Source organism: Benincasa hispida, chromosome 11 (assembly GCF_027475165.1).
Source record: "Benincasa hispida cultivar pf3 chromosome 11, pf3_genome.v1.1, whole genome shotgun sequence".
NCBI lineage: Eukaryota > Viridiplantae > Streptophyta > Magnoliopsida > Cucurbitales > Cucurbitaceae > Benincasa > Benincasa hispida.
In genome coordinates, this window is record NC_143488.1 from 4749073 (window position 1) to 4761939 (window position 12867).

Here is a 12867-nt window from a genome sequence, read left to right on the forward strand (position 1 = left end):
TCTTCATACGTACATGGATATGGTCGGGGTCATGGAGAGCATAATGAATATTTATATTATGAAGCGCCTCTGAGGTACCAGAGCAACATTAAGAAGAACTAGAGCCACCTCAAGTTTGAAGTCGACGACGACAACCCGCTCGAAATTGACGACGTCCGCTTGTGGGACACATTGATTTTTGTAATTATTTTTATATAAATGAAATATTTTAATTTACACTTTTTCTTTTTTATGAGATATTATTTTTTTTAATTTGTTATTTTTAGAGTTAAGTTAAATAAAATAATAAAATATTTTTAGAAATTGTTTTTATAAAATAGAAAATTTAAAAAGAAAGGAAAACTAAAGGTCGAATTTTGAAGACTCGACACATTAAAAAAAATTAAAAAAAAGGATAAAAATCGAATGTGGTCGAATTTTCAACCCTTGATATATTAAAAAAAAACCATATTTTTATAAATAGTTTCAAAACAATAATATTTTTATAAATTATTTTTAAAATTACAATATTATTTTAATTTTTCCAAATTAAAATGATAAAATTCAAATAAAACTGTGAGAGTTGTCAAAAAAAGAAAAAAAAAAAACTGTAGAAAAAACAGGAAAAAAAAAAAGCGAAGGAAATCCGTCTTCACGATCGTTGCAGAGAATAAAAAAAAAGAAAACCTATAAGCGATCGTGGCCGCGATTCGCATGGCGATGAAGCTTTTGGCATTGCACCGGAAGAATGGTACAAGAACGTGCAGCATGACCTCCAGTTCAAAGACCTAATTCGACTAGCGGCGGAGCAACGGCGGCGCAACCATCTGCTATGGGTGGTTTTCAAAGAACTCCGTAGAACGGTGATGAAAAATTGAGGATAATTGAAGCTCTATTGTTATTGTCCGGAGAGGGAGGGGACAGTTGAAATTAGGTTAGGCTTATTGGTTCCGGACAATCGAGGTCAGGGAACGGAGCTTTTTGGACTCGAGGTAAGTGATGAAGTTTTGTTTTCGGAATGGTTAATAGCTGTTGGGGATGTAATTGAGTTCGGCGATGGGATGGAATGATGTTATTCCGGTTTGAGGTTTATGAAATTGGCGTGGGGAGTGGCAAATTTAGCTGAAGGGGATTGAAACTTGTAACGCTAACAAGTTGGGGAGCGTTCATGCATAGGAAAATATTGAGTTTTGAAGGCTATTGACATTTTTTTGTAAATATTATTTCTTTCAGCAATAATGCATATGGGTCTACACGTCAGTTTTTCACTTTAATTTTCGTTTTCTATCAGAAATACTTTCACTAGAAGCTTCATCAAGTCTGAGCTCTGACCGAAGGTTTGAATGGTGATATCATTACTGGTTCTGAAACTGTAGACATGAAGCTACCGAACCTGGATGGAGATTCATAACCGTGTGTCCGGAGATTTTGGGCAGGATGAGGAGATTGTGCAGAAAATAACAGATTCTTATATGAGAACATGTGAGAAAGAACTTCAGAAAAGTGGGTCTAAAAATCCAAAGAAAAATAAAGAGGAATTAAACATGCAGCCAGAGATTGAGACTGGTCAGGTACAATATAATGGATCAAGTACAGGGACTGATACTAACGATATTAGTGCAGAAGAACTTAGTTGCAAACCACCTCAGAAGCCCTCAGCGGACTTAGAAGATGAAGATGCAATTTGTACACGCACAAGGGCTCGTTATTCACTTGCTAATTTCACTCTTGATGAACTTGAAAACTTTTTACAAGAGACGGATGATGAGGATGACCTTCAAAATGTTGATGATGAAGAAGAATACAGGAAATTTCTTGTTGCAGTGTTGCAGGATGTAGATGTTGACAGCAAAAGTCAAGAAAATGAAACTGTTGAAGATGAGGATGAGGATAATGATGCTGACTTTGAGATAGAACTTGAAGAGGCACTTGAGAGTGATGTTGATGAAGTTACAAGAGACTTGACCCAAAAGGAGAATGACAGAGCTGTAAGACGACCAGAGACTAGACAGAATAAACGTTTAAAAGCGTCGGTTCAAAATAGCAAACGACATTTAGGACAGGCAAAGCGGCCACTGCGGCCACTCTTGCCAATATTGCCTAATGAACCCATTGCTTCTTTTTCCCCTCACGATGGGAAAACCTTGGCAACTTGGAATGCTCCTACTTCTAGGTCTTCTGTGAATAAGGATAACTTAATAAATGGCTTTGCGCCAAATCAAATAGGCCAATTATACTGTTTGATTCATGAGCATGTGCAACTTCTCATTCAAGTCTTTTCCATATGTATATGTGATTCTTCTCGACAACATATTGCCTCCCAGGTACATGGATTAATCTCGGAGATGCTTCACAAACGGAATGACGTATTGGCATGGAAAAAGGTTCCATTTCCTAGCATTTGCTTTGACTTTCCATCTGTTTATTCGTCAATGCCAGATGAAGTAACCAATAGTAGTTTCCAAGTGCAAAGAACATTGGAATCAGACAACTTTTGCAGTGGACAAATCACGTGCTCTGCTCAACAAACCTACCAAAGGGTTGCATCACAAACAACTTATGATAGAGGGGGTGATTCTGTTTCTAGTAGACTGGTGGTTGGAGGCTCAAGTTGGGCACCATTTGTAAGTGGCCCAGTACTATCTATGCTCGATGTAGCCCCGCTGAACTTAGCTGGAAGCTATTTGGACGATGTTAATACTGGTAAAATATATTCTTAAGTGCTCTATGATGTTTGGTAAAAGATTTAGTCTCAAGTTTTTGATGTGCTATGACAATCTTCTGATGTTTCTAACTGCATTTCATATTTATTATTGGGTGGGACTGCATGCCAGTTGTTCAAGATTATCGAAGACGTAGTTTGGAATCAACATCAGATACACCCTTAGAAAGAGAACCCCTTTTCCCCCTCCCCAGTCTCCATGCATTTCCTGGAGTTAATTATGAAGGTATGTCTGGAAGCATCTCATCTGTCAACACAGTAACACTTTCTCCTAGTCAACAGCCACCTAAGAAGTCATTAGCAGCTACTCTTGTTGAAAGCACCAAGAAGCAGTCTGTTGCCACGGTTCTAAAGGACATTGCGAAGTTAGCCCAACAATTCTTTCCTTTATTCAACCCAGCATTATTTCCTCATAAGCCACCGCCAGCTGCTGTGGTAAACCGGATTCTTTTCACTGATGCTGAGGATGAGTGAGTTACTTTCTATCCAGCGGAAGTTCATTTTTCTTCTCTCCTAGTTGTATTCACTTTTTTGCTTCACTTCCCTGGTTGCTGCTTCTCATTACCTTAGACTTGCCAATGCTTTATGGTAATATGCGTGACTTTGATAATTTTTGGCTTCACTGGCATGTGATGATATTAAACACCAATTTTTTTGCCCTTGTATTTGGGTCTGAACTTCACAGAGAGATGTGAATTAGATGAGCTCTGTAAAAGGTGTCATTACACGTGCCACAAAATCTTCTTCTTGTGAGCTTTAAATTGAATGAAATAATGGATTTTTTCCCCACAATTCTTGTAGAGGGGTCAAGAGGATTTGTAGGTAGTTGAGTACTTCAGTAGCACCTTTTTGCCTATGCCCATTTACTTGCCCTTTTGTATTCTTTCATTTTGCTTAATAAAAGCTTGGTTTTCATTAAAAAAAAAAAAAAATCAATCGAGGCCTTTGTTTACCCCATTAGTTTGCAGGGTCAATATCTTGTCACCTCACCCTCTTTGTGAAGTTTGGATTGAATTGAAAATGAAATAGTGAGACTTGTGCTGTAAAAAGCCCGGTTTTGATTCCTTCCAAATTACCTATTTCCTAGGAAAAAGTGTTTGTGCTTCTTAGCCCATCCCCCATGCCAAAATTGATGGTTCCCAACCTTGAAAGATTCTTTTAGAATTTCTTTTAGGAATGAGCCTCGAATGAAGGAGATTTCATTGCCCTATTTGGAGAAAAGTGAGTCTCCTCATTGCTTTAGTGGCTTTGGCATTGGTAATGTTGAAAACACGATATTGCAATCCTTTCTAAATGGAAGTAAAAGTTTTTTTCTGCTTAACCTTATTAGGTCTTCCAATGGTCTTTATGGCTCGAAAGAAGATAGTAGAGTTTTTTAGAGAGAAAAATCCTTCTCAAAGAAAGAGCATCAATGTTATTTGGAGTCTTGTTTGTGTTGTGAGAAGGGAAAGAATCCGTTCTAATTACAATTGATTAGATCCTGAAGGATGTCAGAGGATGAGTGAATTAACCTTTGCATATGATGATATGACAAAGAAAAGTATTTGTTTCTGATTGGCTATTATTTGTAATTATGTGATTTTCATTATTAAAGTTATCATGCTTCAGTTCTGTAGCTTGTGAGAAAGTTTGGATTCCCATATTAATTCACACAACGATGAACTCTTGTGCATGTCACTGCCTCATTGTCCATGTCTGTTGTTGATTCATATGCAGATTATTAGCCCTAGGATTGATGGAATACAATACAGATTGGGAGGCTATCCATCGGCGATTTCTTCCTTGCAAATCTACACATCAGGTAGTTTTTGCTTTAAATTTCAATCTTTTCTTCTTCTTTCAATTTTTGGAAGCTGTGATTAGTGTTTTTTAAAGTTCAAGGCACAATAAAAGCGTAATAGTCTTCTATGGCTTAAGTGCAAGGCGGAAAAAAAAAGTGCGGGCTTTTTTTTGTGATGCGCACTATATATAGAAGTACTACATTAAGAAGAGAAAACATAGTTCAAGTGAAAATATGGAAAAAAAAGACCCCTAGATACAAGAAATTTTGCATTTAGGCTTAATAAAATTGATTTTTTTTAGTTAATAAGAATGAAACCCCTAATTATGACTATTTTTTAAATAATGAAAAAGCCCCAAGTCCAAGGCTTTGAGCCATGGGGCTTACAAAAGGCGCACCTTTGTGAGCCTCGCCTTAAAAGCGAGGCGCAAGACCTGTGCCTTGAGCCTAGGCGCATGCTCGGGAGGGCTTTTTAAAACACTAGCTGTGATATAGATAGTCATTGAAGTCTGAACTTCCCCACATTTACAAAATTTGAAATGTTCATGAATGTGACTTTATTAAATTGTATTGGTGGTAGTTTTTGCGGTTAAGAGAACATAGTTACCTGAAAAACAACATCAGAGTACAAATCCCTGGTTCCTAATGGATATAGCACTGAGTTCTCTTGAGAACATTGAAACACTAGGAAGGACAACATCAAAAGAGTGTTCAAAGATTTTATTTTATTTGTTTATTTTTTTCCTCTTCCTCCTGAGAATGCCATCCAATGTTTTTTTCTTGAAAAAGGAAATGATGCTTTTCATTGATATAATGAAAAAAGTCTAATGCTAAAACATATAAGATATCAAATATCAATAATGCAAAGTTACATAATTTAAACTAAAGTTTCCCCCGGAAAGGGAACCAACTTTTCATCGATACAATGAAAAGAGCCTATGTTGATACATAACAAAACATGAAATTAAATCATGAACGAGCAAACTATGACCATCCAAAGAAATAGAGAATAAGGTAAGTTAAATTCAAAATATGAAAGCATTCCAATTTAGACAAATGTTCTGAATGGAATAATCAACAAAAACTTTGGATTGAGAAGACCATGAAGAGGCAAGAAGATCAGTCAAACTAATCCAAAGACTTGTCATGGAAGACTTTTTTTAAGGCTCACCAGACAACCGCCGATGGTGAGGGGCAAGGCGAAGTGCACGGCCATCACCTCGACAATGGAAGTTCCACATGTTTATGGAACGATATCTGGATTGGCACTTCACCTATCAACAGGACCTTTCCACACCTATATGCACAGTCCACCAAGAAAGACAGCTCAGCGAAAATGCATCTTGAGAAATGGGATTGAGAAAGAATCTAACAGTGGAAGAGATTGAGGAGTGGTCGAATTTATCCTCCACTCTCTATCCCCAGGTGACCAAACAGTATGATATATGGAAAGGGGCTTTAGATAAAAAATAATAATAATATAGAAAAAGGCACCTACTCAGGAGCAACTTTATCCCAGAAGCTAGCATCGAGTGGAAATCAATCTCATGAAGATTTCTATTTGTATTTATGGTAGGGCAGTTCCCCAAAAAAGGTCACAAATTTTCATTTGGGAGCTTTGCCATGGTAGTATTTGCACAGCTGATATTCTTCTCGTGAAAGCCCTGTGGCTTGTGTCTTTTCCCAGCTGGTGTTTTTTGTGCCAAACTAGTGAAGAATCCTTGGTGCATTTCATCACCTCATGCCAGTTCGCCTCTTCATTTTGGACAATCATCCTTGCAGCTTTAAACTTCGATACTGCTTTCCCATATGTTGTGATTACTTTACTTCCGATGATCTTCATAAGACACTAGTTTAGAATGGAAACGGTAGTCCTTTGGATCACCAGTTTAGAAAGGAAAAGTCCTATGGTTCATATGGTTAGAATGGATTCGGCACATCTTTGAGGATAAATTTACTGATTTTCCCTCTTTTTCAGAACACTGCAATTATGTTTCTCTTTCATGGAGTAAATTGTCACTTTATTTTTGTGCTCTAGTGTTACACCCCTTACCCATTGAGAAAGTTTTTTGTAATTCCTTTGACAATGTTTACCCTCTTTTGTAATTTCATTTTATTAATGAAATTAAAGATACGGCTTTCTCATTTAAAAAAAAAAAGAAAGAAAGAAGGAAAGAAGACCAACATCAGAGTGATTTTGTTTGTCCAAAGTAGTGACTATGAAATTACGTTTTCCTTTGGTGTTTAGCATGAAAATACCAGTCTAGCATTATTTGAAAATTGCTATGGTAGAGCTGAATAATTCTTCTTAGCATGGTATTGATTATCAATTATGTTTTCTTCTCCTATTGGCGTTTGCTTGCTATATGAGCCTGTACCTCTTCCTGATGTTCTGCTATTCATTTTGCAGATTTTTGTTAGGCAGAAAAATCGATGCTCATCAAAAGCACCTGAAAATCCAATCAAGGTATGTTACTATTTTTTACAGGGAAAATGAGACGTAAACTTTTCCCTGCAACTTATCTAGATTTAAAAAGAAGTTTGCTCTTTTAGTTTTAGTTCTTCTTGATTTTTTAAACTCCTTGCATGTCTTACATGTATTATGCAACTGTCTCAGATGGTGAATAGAGTATAAAGGTTTTCCAGCAGTTTTTGTTATATCCGAAAAGAATCATATGATTACATGGATTGAGACTTCCTTGTTAACAGTACTGAATAAAGGGGGTGTTGATGGAAAAATGGCAAACGTACACACATATGAGCATCTCCGATGCCAAATTCTTGGTTCTTTATATAAAAAATGAACTTGGGAGATAAGGTGCATTGCTTATCACCCACATTCAATATGCTGAACTTTGTGAGGAAGATCATTTCAGGGATCACACGTGGTTTAGGGATTCGATGGAAAAGGGTTGCTTTAAAGGTGTTCCTTCAAAATCACTATTTGGTTGTGGTTTTATTTCAAGAGACTAAAATTTCAGTTTTTGTCCATCAGTTTATAAAGTCTATATGGAGTTCTAGGGTCATTTATTGGGTGAATGTGGAAGCTTGGGGTTGGTCTAGAGGGCTTCTAATTTTTTGGAATGAAAGTAAACTCAAATTTTTGGGGTTCATAAAGGAGAAAAGTGTGGGTGTGTGCGTGTGCATTTTTTTTTAGAATTCATAAATAAATTTACGAAACGAAACACAACTTTTCATTGATAAAATGAAAAGAGACTACCGCTCAAAACACATGGAAACGAAATAAAGAGCCAAAAAACTTAGAAAGTACAATGTCAAGAGAACCACGCTTTAGAACAAAGATTAATCAGAAAATAAAGTCCTCGATTAAACAAAATCTTGAATAGAAAAATTCACATAAAACTTAGATAGAGAACACGAAAAAGCAGTGATAATCCTTGCATCTTTAAAACAATCGTGGTCCTTTGAAAGACAGCCACAAAGATTTCAAACAAGGGGCATGAGAAGGTTTGAGTCGATGGAAGAATGAGTATTGGTTGAATTTTCTTTGATCAATGTCAGAAGTTTATCTTCTGGACCACATCTTCATTTCATTTCTGCAACATGTGGTTGAGAATTAAGGATTTTTGAAACCTTGTTACGACTTCTCATTCCTCTAAATGATAAAGTTCAGTGGACTTCTCGTAATCTTGCGGGCAACGAACCGCCACGTTGCTGCGATTCGAACACTTCACCGGACCATTCAATTAGTAGGTGCGATGGGCGGTGTGTACAAAGGGCAGGAACGTAGTCAACACGAGCTGATGACTCGTGCTTACTAGGAATCCTCGTTGAAGACCAACAATTGCAATGATCTATCCCCATCATGATGAAATTTCATAGATTACCCGGGCTTGTCGGTTAAGGCTATAGACTTGTTGAATACATCAGTGTAGTGTGCATGCGGCCCAAAACATCTAAGGGCATCACAGACCTATTATTGCCTCAAATTTCCTTGGCCTAGGTGGCTATAGTCCCTCTAAGAAGCTAGCTGCTGTGGGGTACCTCCGCATAGCTAGTTAGCAGGCTGAGATCTTGTTTGTTAACAGAATTAACCAGACAAATCGTTCCACCAACTAAGAACGGCCATGCACCACCACCCATAGAAGATTGAGAGTTAAGGATTGAGAAAAACTTATAGCGATTTCTTTGTTGCAAGATCGTTCTAGCCGCTTGGCTATTTTTTCAACTCCAAGCTCAGAATCTTGAAGATGGCTTTAAAACAGTGGTTTTATTGTTTATGAAGCAATTTAGAAATTGAAAGAAAAGGATCTTTTGTCAACAACCGTTATTTGGATAGTAAAGCAGAGGAGCTTCTCTTGTCTTTGCATGATTTAAATTATCGGAAAGAGATCTTTATTTTTGGAGTTGCAAACTTCAGATGGGTCTTCATCATTGGCTTATAGCGAGATTGAAGAGGAATTTGTTTGATTTTTACTGTAAAACTGTCCTTTGCATTGTCTTATGCCTTCAGTGCGCCATTTATGTTTCAAGAATGGGGAATCTCTTAACCACATCCCTTTCAACTTCTTTGTGGTGTTTCATAGAATTTGCAAGCATATTTAAATGGAAAATATTTAGGTGCATCTCTATCTTTATGCATCTCACCAAATTGTCCAATTATAATTTGTCGTGTGAAAAAAATTTCTTCTTTTTTTGAAATATTTTACTTCATTTTGTGTGTGTGATGGAAGTGCGATGCATAAAGATTGATGCATCTTGGGATGCACCGGAATATTGTTCTAAATAAATTGGGATTAATGCTGGAAAAGCCATTACTTTGCGTTTTGGATGGAAAACATTCTCTGCACCTTTCAAATTTCTGCACATATTCCTAATGCTCGTTTTGTTTTGGAATGCTTTGTTTGATAATTTTTTTTTTGTTTCCCTTTAGTTTCCTTGGTTACTAATGCAAGATGAAAAATTTTCCATTTATAGAGAATTGAAAAGCAAATTAATCATAATCCTAATTAACTAAGGAAACTAATCCTAATCCTAATCAACCAAGAACACTGATCTTAATCATAATCCTAATCAATTAAGGATTTGACCTAGATACCTTAATTTACTCTAATCCTACTATATTAGGAAAGACTCAAATTAACCTGACAGGACATTTTTACACCATGAAATACTTTTGATTTTGTTGTTATTATTATTATTTTGGGGTTTCTAGATGGAGTACTCTCTCAAAGATCTTTTGTAATTGTTCTGTTTTGATATTCAAGTACTTCTATCTTATACAAAAAAATATTCAACTCAATTGGAAAGTAATGCATCACCTTTGGCTAATTGGGAAGTTTCTTCTTTCTCCTCTTTTAACTTTCTTTGTTGAATGACATCTTTGTATCTTTCGAATAAAAATTGAGGATTATCAGTTGATGTATGACAATTTCTTCTTGCAGGCAGTTCGGAACTTGAAGACTTCACCTTTGACCGTGGAGGAGGTAGCACGCATTCAAGAGGTTTTGACCAGAAGATTCGTGAATTTATTATTTATATGGTTTTGCATTTGTTAAATGCCCTTTTAACTTAACTCTCTATGAAATAATTTCTCAGGGACTTAAAATTTACAAATCCGATTGGATGTCTGTATGGCAATTTGTTGTCCCCTATAGAGATCCATCATCATTAGCAAGGAAATGGCGCACTGCCCTTGGAATTCAGAAGTCTTATAAACAAAATAATCCAGAAAAGAAGGAAAAACGACGTATATATGAATCAACACGGAGAAAGATGAAGGCTGCAAATCATGTAAGTTGGTCATATTCTTTTGGACGAGAGGGTTTTCTCCTGTCTCTTGAAACCATTTATAAAAACTACTCTTATACACTTGTTGCCATTATTTCAAGATCTAATGTGTTTCAACATTTTATGGAGATTCATCAAGATTAAGAAAGTGGGAAGATAAGGTATTCACCTTATCAATTTTAAGGGAGACACTGGCAATGCTTTCTTGGCAATAATTAATTATAAATGGAGAGCAGTGCAAAAAGAAAAAAAATAAAAATCAACAACAGCAGGAGGCATTGACAGAAAAATCCCAAGACTCCAATACTCTTTTCCCAGAATTCTTTTATTTTGCAATCCATTTCTCCAAATTTTCATCTAGGGACAGTTTAATCCAAAGTACTTTACCATTTTCTTTGATGTCCCATAGGCATTTGTATAGTATGAAGCCTTTGACTTAAGAATTATTTCTACAATGCTAAAGTAATGTGTAATCATCCTTGTTCAAAAATTCAACATGAAAGAGTATTTTCCTTTACCCCTTACATGTGGTGATATTGATGGGCCCATGCCCATTTCGTTTTGAAAAATCTTGGCTTTAGAAACCTTCTTTCTGCTCTTTAATTGAATCCTGGTGGTCCAATAATCCCATTGTTGGTTAGCGTGGACACGGTTTGATGATGAAATTAAAAGGCTTAAAGTTCTTTCTTTGTTCTTGGAGTCAGACACAACGTGAGGCTGCATTGATTACCATCCTTAATTTCTAGGCTCCGTTATTTGGATAATTTGGAGGATCTTGGCCAGCTCTCAAGTGAACAACTTTCTTCTTGTCGTTCACATAAGGAATAGATTGAATGCTTGACGGCTCAGGAACACATTTATTGGAGGCAATGCTATAAGCTTAAATGGTTCCTAGGGGGGATGAAAATACCCGATTCTTTCATCCTATTGTTGCAATCGGTAAAAGGAAGAGTTTGATGACTAAACTCCTTTCTAAGGAGGGTCAAAGCCTTTTGACAGGAGGTAGTATCGAGTTTTGTGATTTCTGAAATAAAGGTATTTGACCACACAGTATAGTAATGTCACACATGACGTGTTTGCAATTTCAAGAACCAGAAAGTAAAGCGATAAACAAAAATAGACAGAACACAAAGTGTGATAACCCAGTTCGGTGGAATGCCACTTACATCTGGAGGGTAGTGTGCCCATGGAAAGATACTTTTACTAATATTAAGTTAAGCAACTACAACGTTGTACTTATCTAGAAATGGATGACAAAAACAGTGATACACGAATAACTCAACTCTCTAGATGAACGTTTAAGGTGTGTTTGGGGCGATGACTATCCTAAGACTATAATAACTACCTTGTGCTATAGTAAATATTATTTTGTATTCCTTAATTAGCTACAGTTAACACTATTTCAAAACTTTCATTTACTATGGTATTTACTATTTGCTACAGTTTTTACTATTTTACATTCATCATTTTTTTATTCTTTGCTACAATGTTTACTGTTTCCTTCTCAAACTAAAATAATTTACACCTCAAACACATACAATTATAACTCAAACTAAAATAATCTACATCCTAAACACAAACTATTATAACCAACCTAAGACTATAATAACCAACTTCTTGTCCCAAAAGCCCCTTTAAGCTTCCCCTAAGTATAAAAGATCTTCTCCCAAGGAAACTTAGGTTCCCCCTAAGTATATATTAGTAGACTATCTCTTGGGCTCCCCCTAAGAGTGAGAACACTTCTCAATGGTGATCTTCCCACCTTGATGTGAATATCTCTTCACATAAAGCATTTAAGCTCCCCCTAGTTAGAGAATCCCATCTCAAGTAATAAAGAGATCTTAGGCTCGCCCTAAGACCAAGAATAATCATCTCAACAATACTGCTTCAACAAGAACTTCTTCAAGGTCGAAAGAAACTTAGAAACATGTTTTGCACTCTCAGTCGTTGCACACAAACAAAACTATTCAATACAAAGATGTTCAATCTAAAATGGCAACTCTAGCAAGCAAGCAATTTGCCCTTCAGAAGAGGCAGCGGAAAAAGGAAACCCAACCCACAAGAGCAAATAATCGCAGAAGAACAAATAAGGAAAAAATTATCCTGCAGAATCAGCAACGCACGAGACATCCTGCAAGACACTTCCTGAGATAACCACCGAACCGGAAGCACCAAACACCCTAAAACAAATATAGCCAATTCCAAACTCGAACAATTTCAATTCTAAGGTATTCATTAAGAAATGTTGTCCTCGGTTTCTCCCAACTTATATTGATTGGAGCCCTATTAGTGGTGAGCATGCAATAGATCTTGAACTGTCGTTTTTTGAGGAGGAGGTTTCTAGGCCTACTTTGAAGCATGACATTATGAATATGATTCACAATTCTTTTGATGCTGGGATTAGTAATGCTTCTTTGAATGAGACCTATATTTGTTTCATCCCGAAGAAAATTGATTCCAAGTCGGTCTCTGACTATTGTCCTATTAGCCTTATCCCATGTGCTTATAAGATTATTGCTCATGTTTTGTCTAATGTCTGAAGATGGTCCTTCCACACACAATTACTCTTAATCGGCTTGGTTTCGTTGAGATCTGGCAGATTCTGGATCTGTTTCTTATGGCTAATGACTGGTCT

At 36.5% G+C, this 12867-nt stretch overlaps 1 protein-coding gene across 9 annotated transcripts in view; it reads left to right on the forward strand.

Annotated features, from left to right (window-relative positions):
- The first annotated feature begins 545 nt into the window (after nt 1–545).
- The window catches only part of DUO3 (Homeodomain-like superfamily protein), a 29373-nt gene continuing 17051 nt past the window's right edge, over nt 546–12867 (forward strand). For 7 of the 9 annotated variants that reach the window (XM_039047929.2, XM_039047926.2, XM_039047931.2 and 4 more), the window contains exons 1-7: nt 546–971; nt 1271–2682; nt 2814–3171; nt 4418–4502; nt 6892–6948; nt 9887–9946; nt 10041–10235. In XM_039047929.2, coding sequence (XP_038903857.1) covers nt 1377–2682; nt 2814–3171; nt 4418–4502; nt 6892–6948; nt 9887–9946; nt 10041–10235 — 2061 coding nt within the window. In that variant the 5' untranslated portion in view covers nt 546–971; nt 1271–1376. The remainder of the gene's footprint in view (nt 972–1270; nt 2683–2813; nt 3172–4417; nt 4503–6891; nt 6949–9886; nt 9947–10040; nt 10236–12867) is intronic. The other 2 variants (XM_090307394.1, XM_090307395.1) reach the window with 1 other exon arrangement.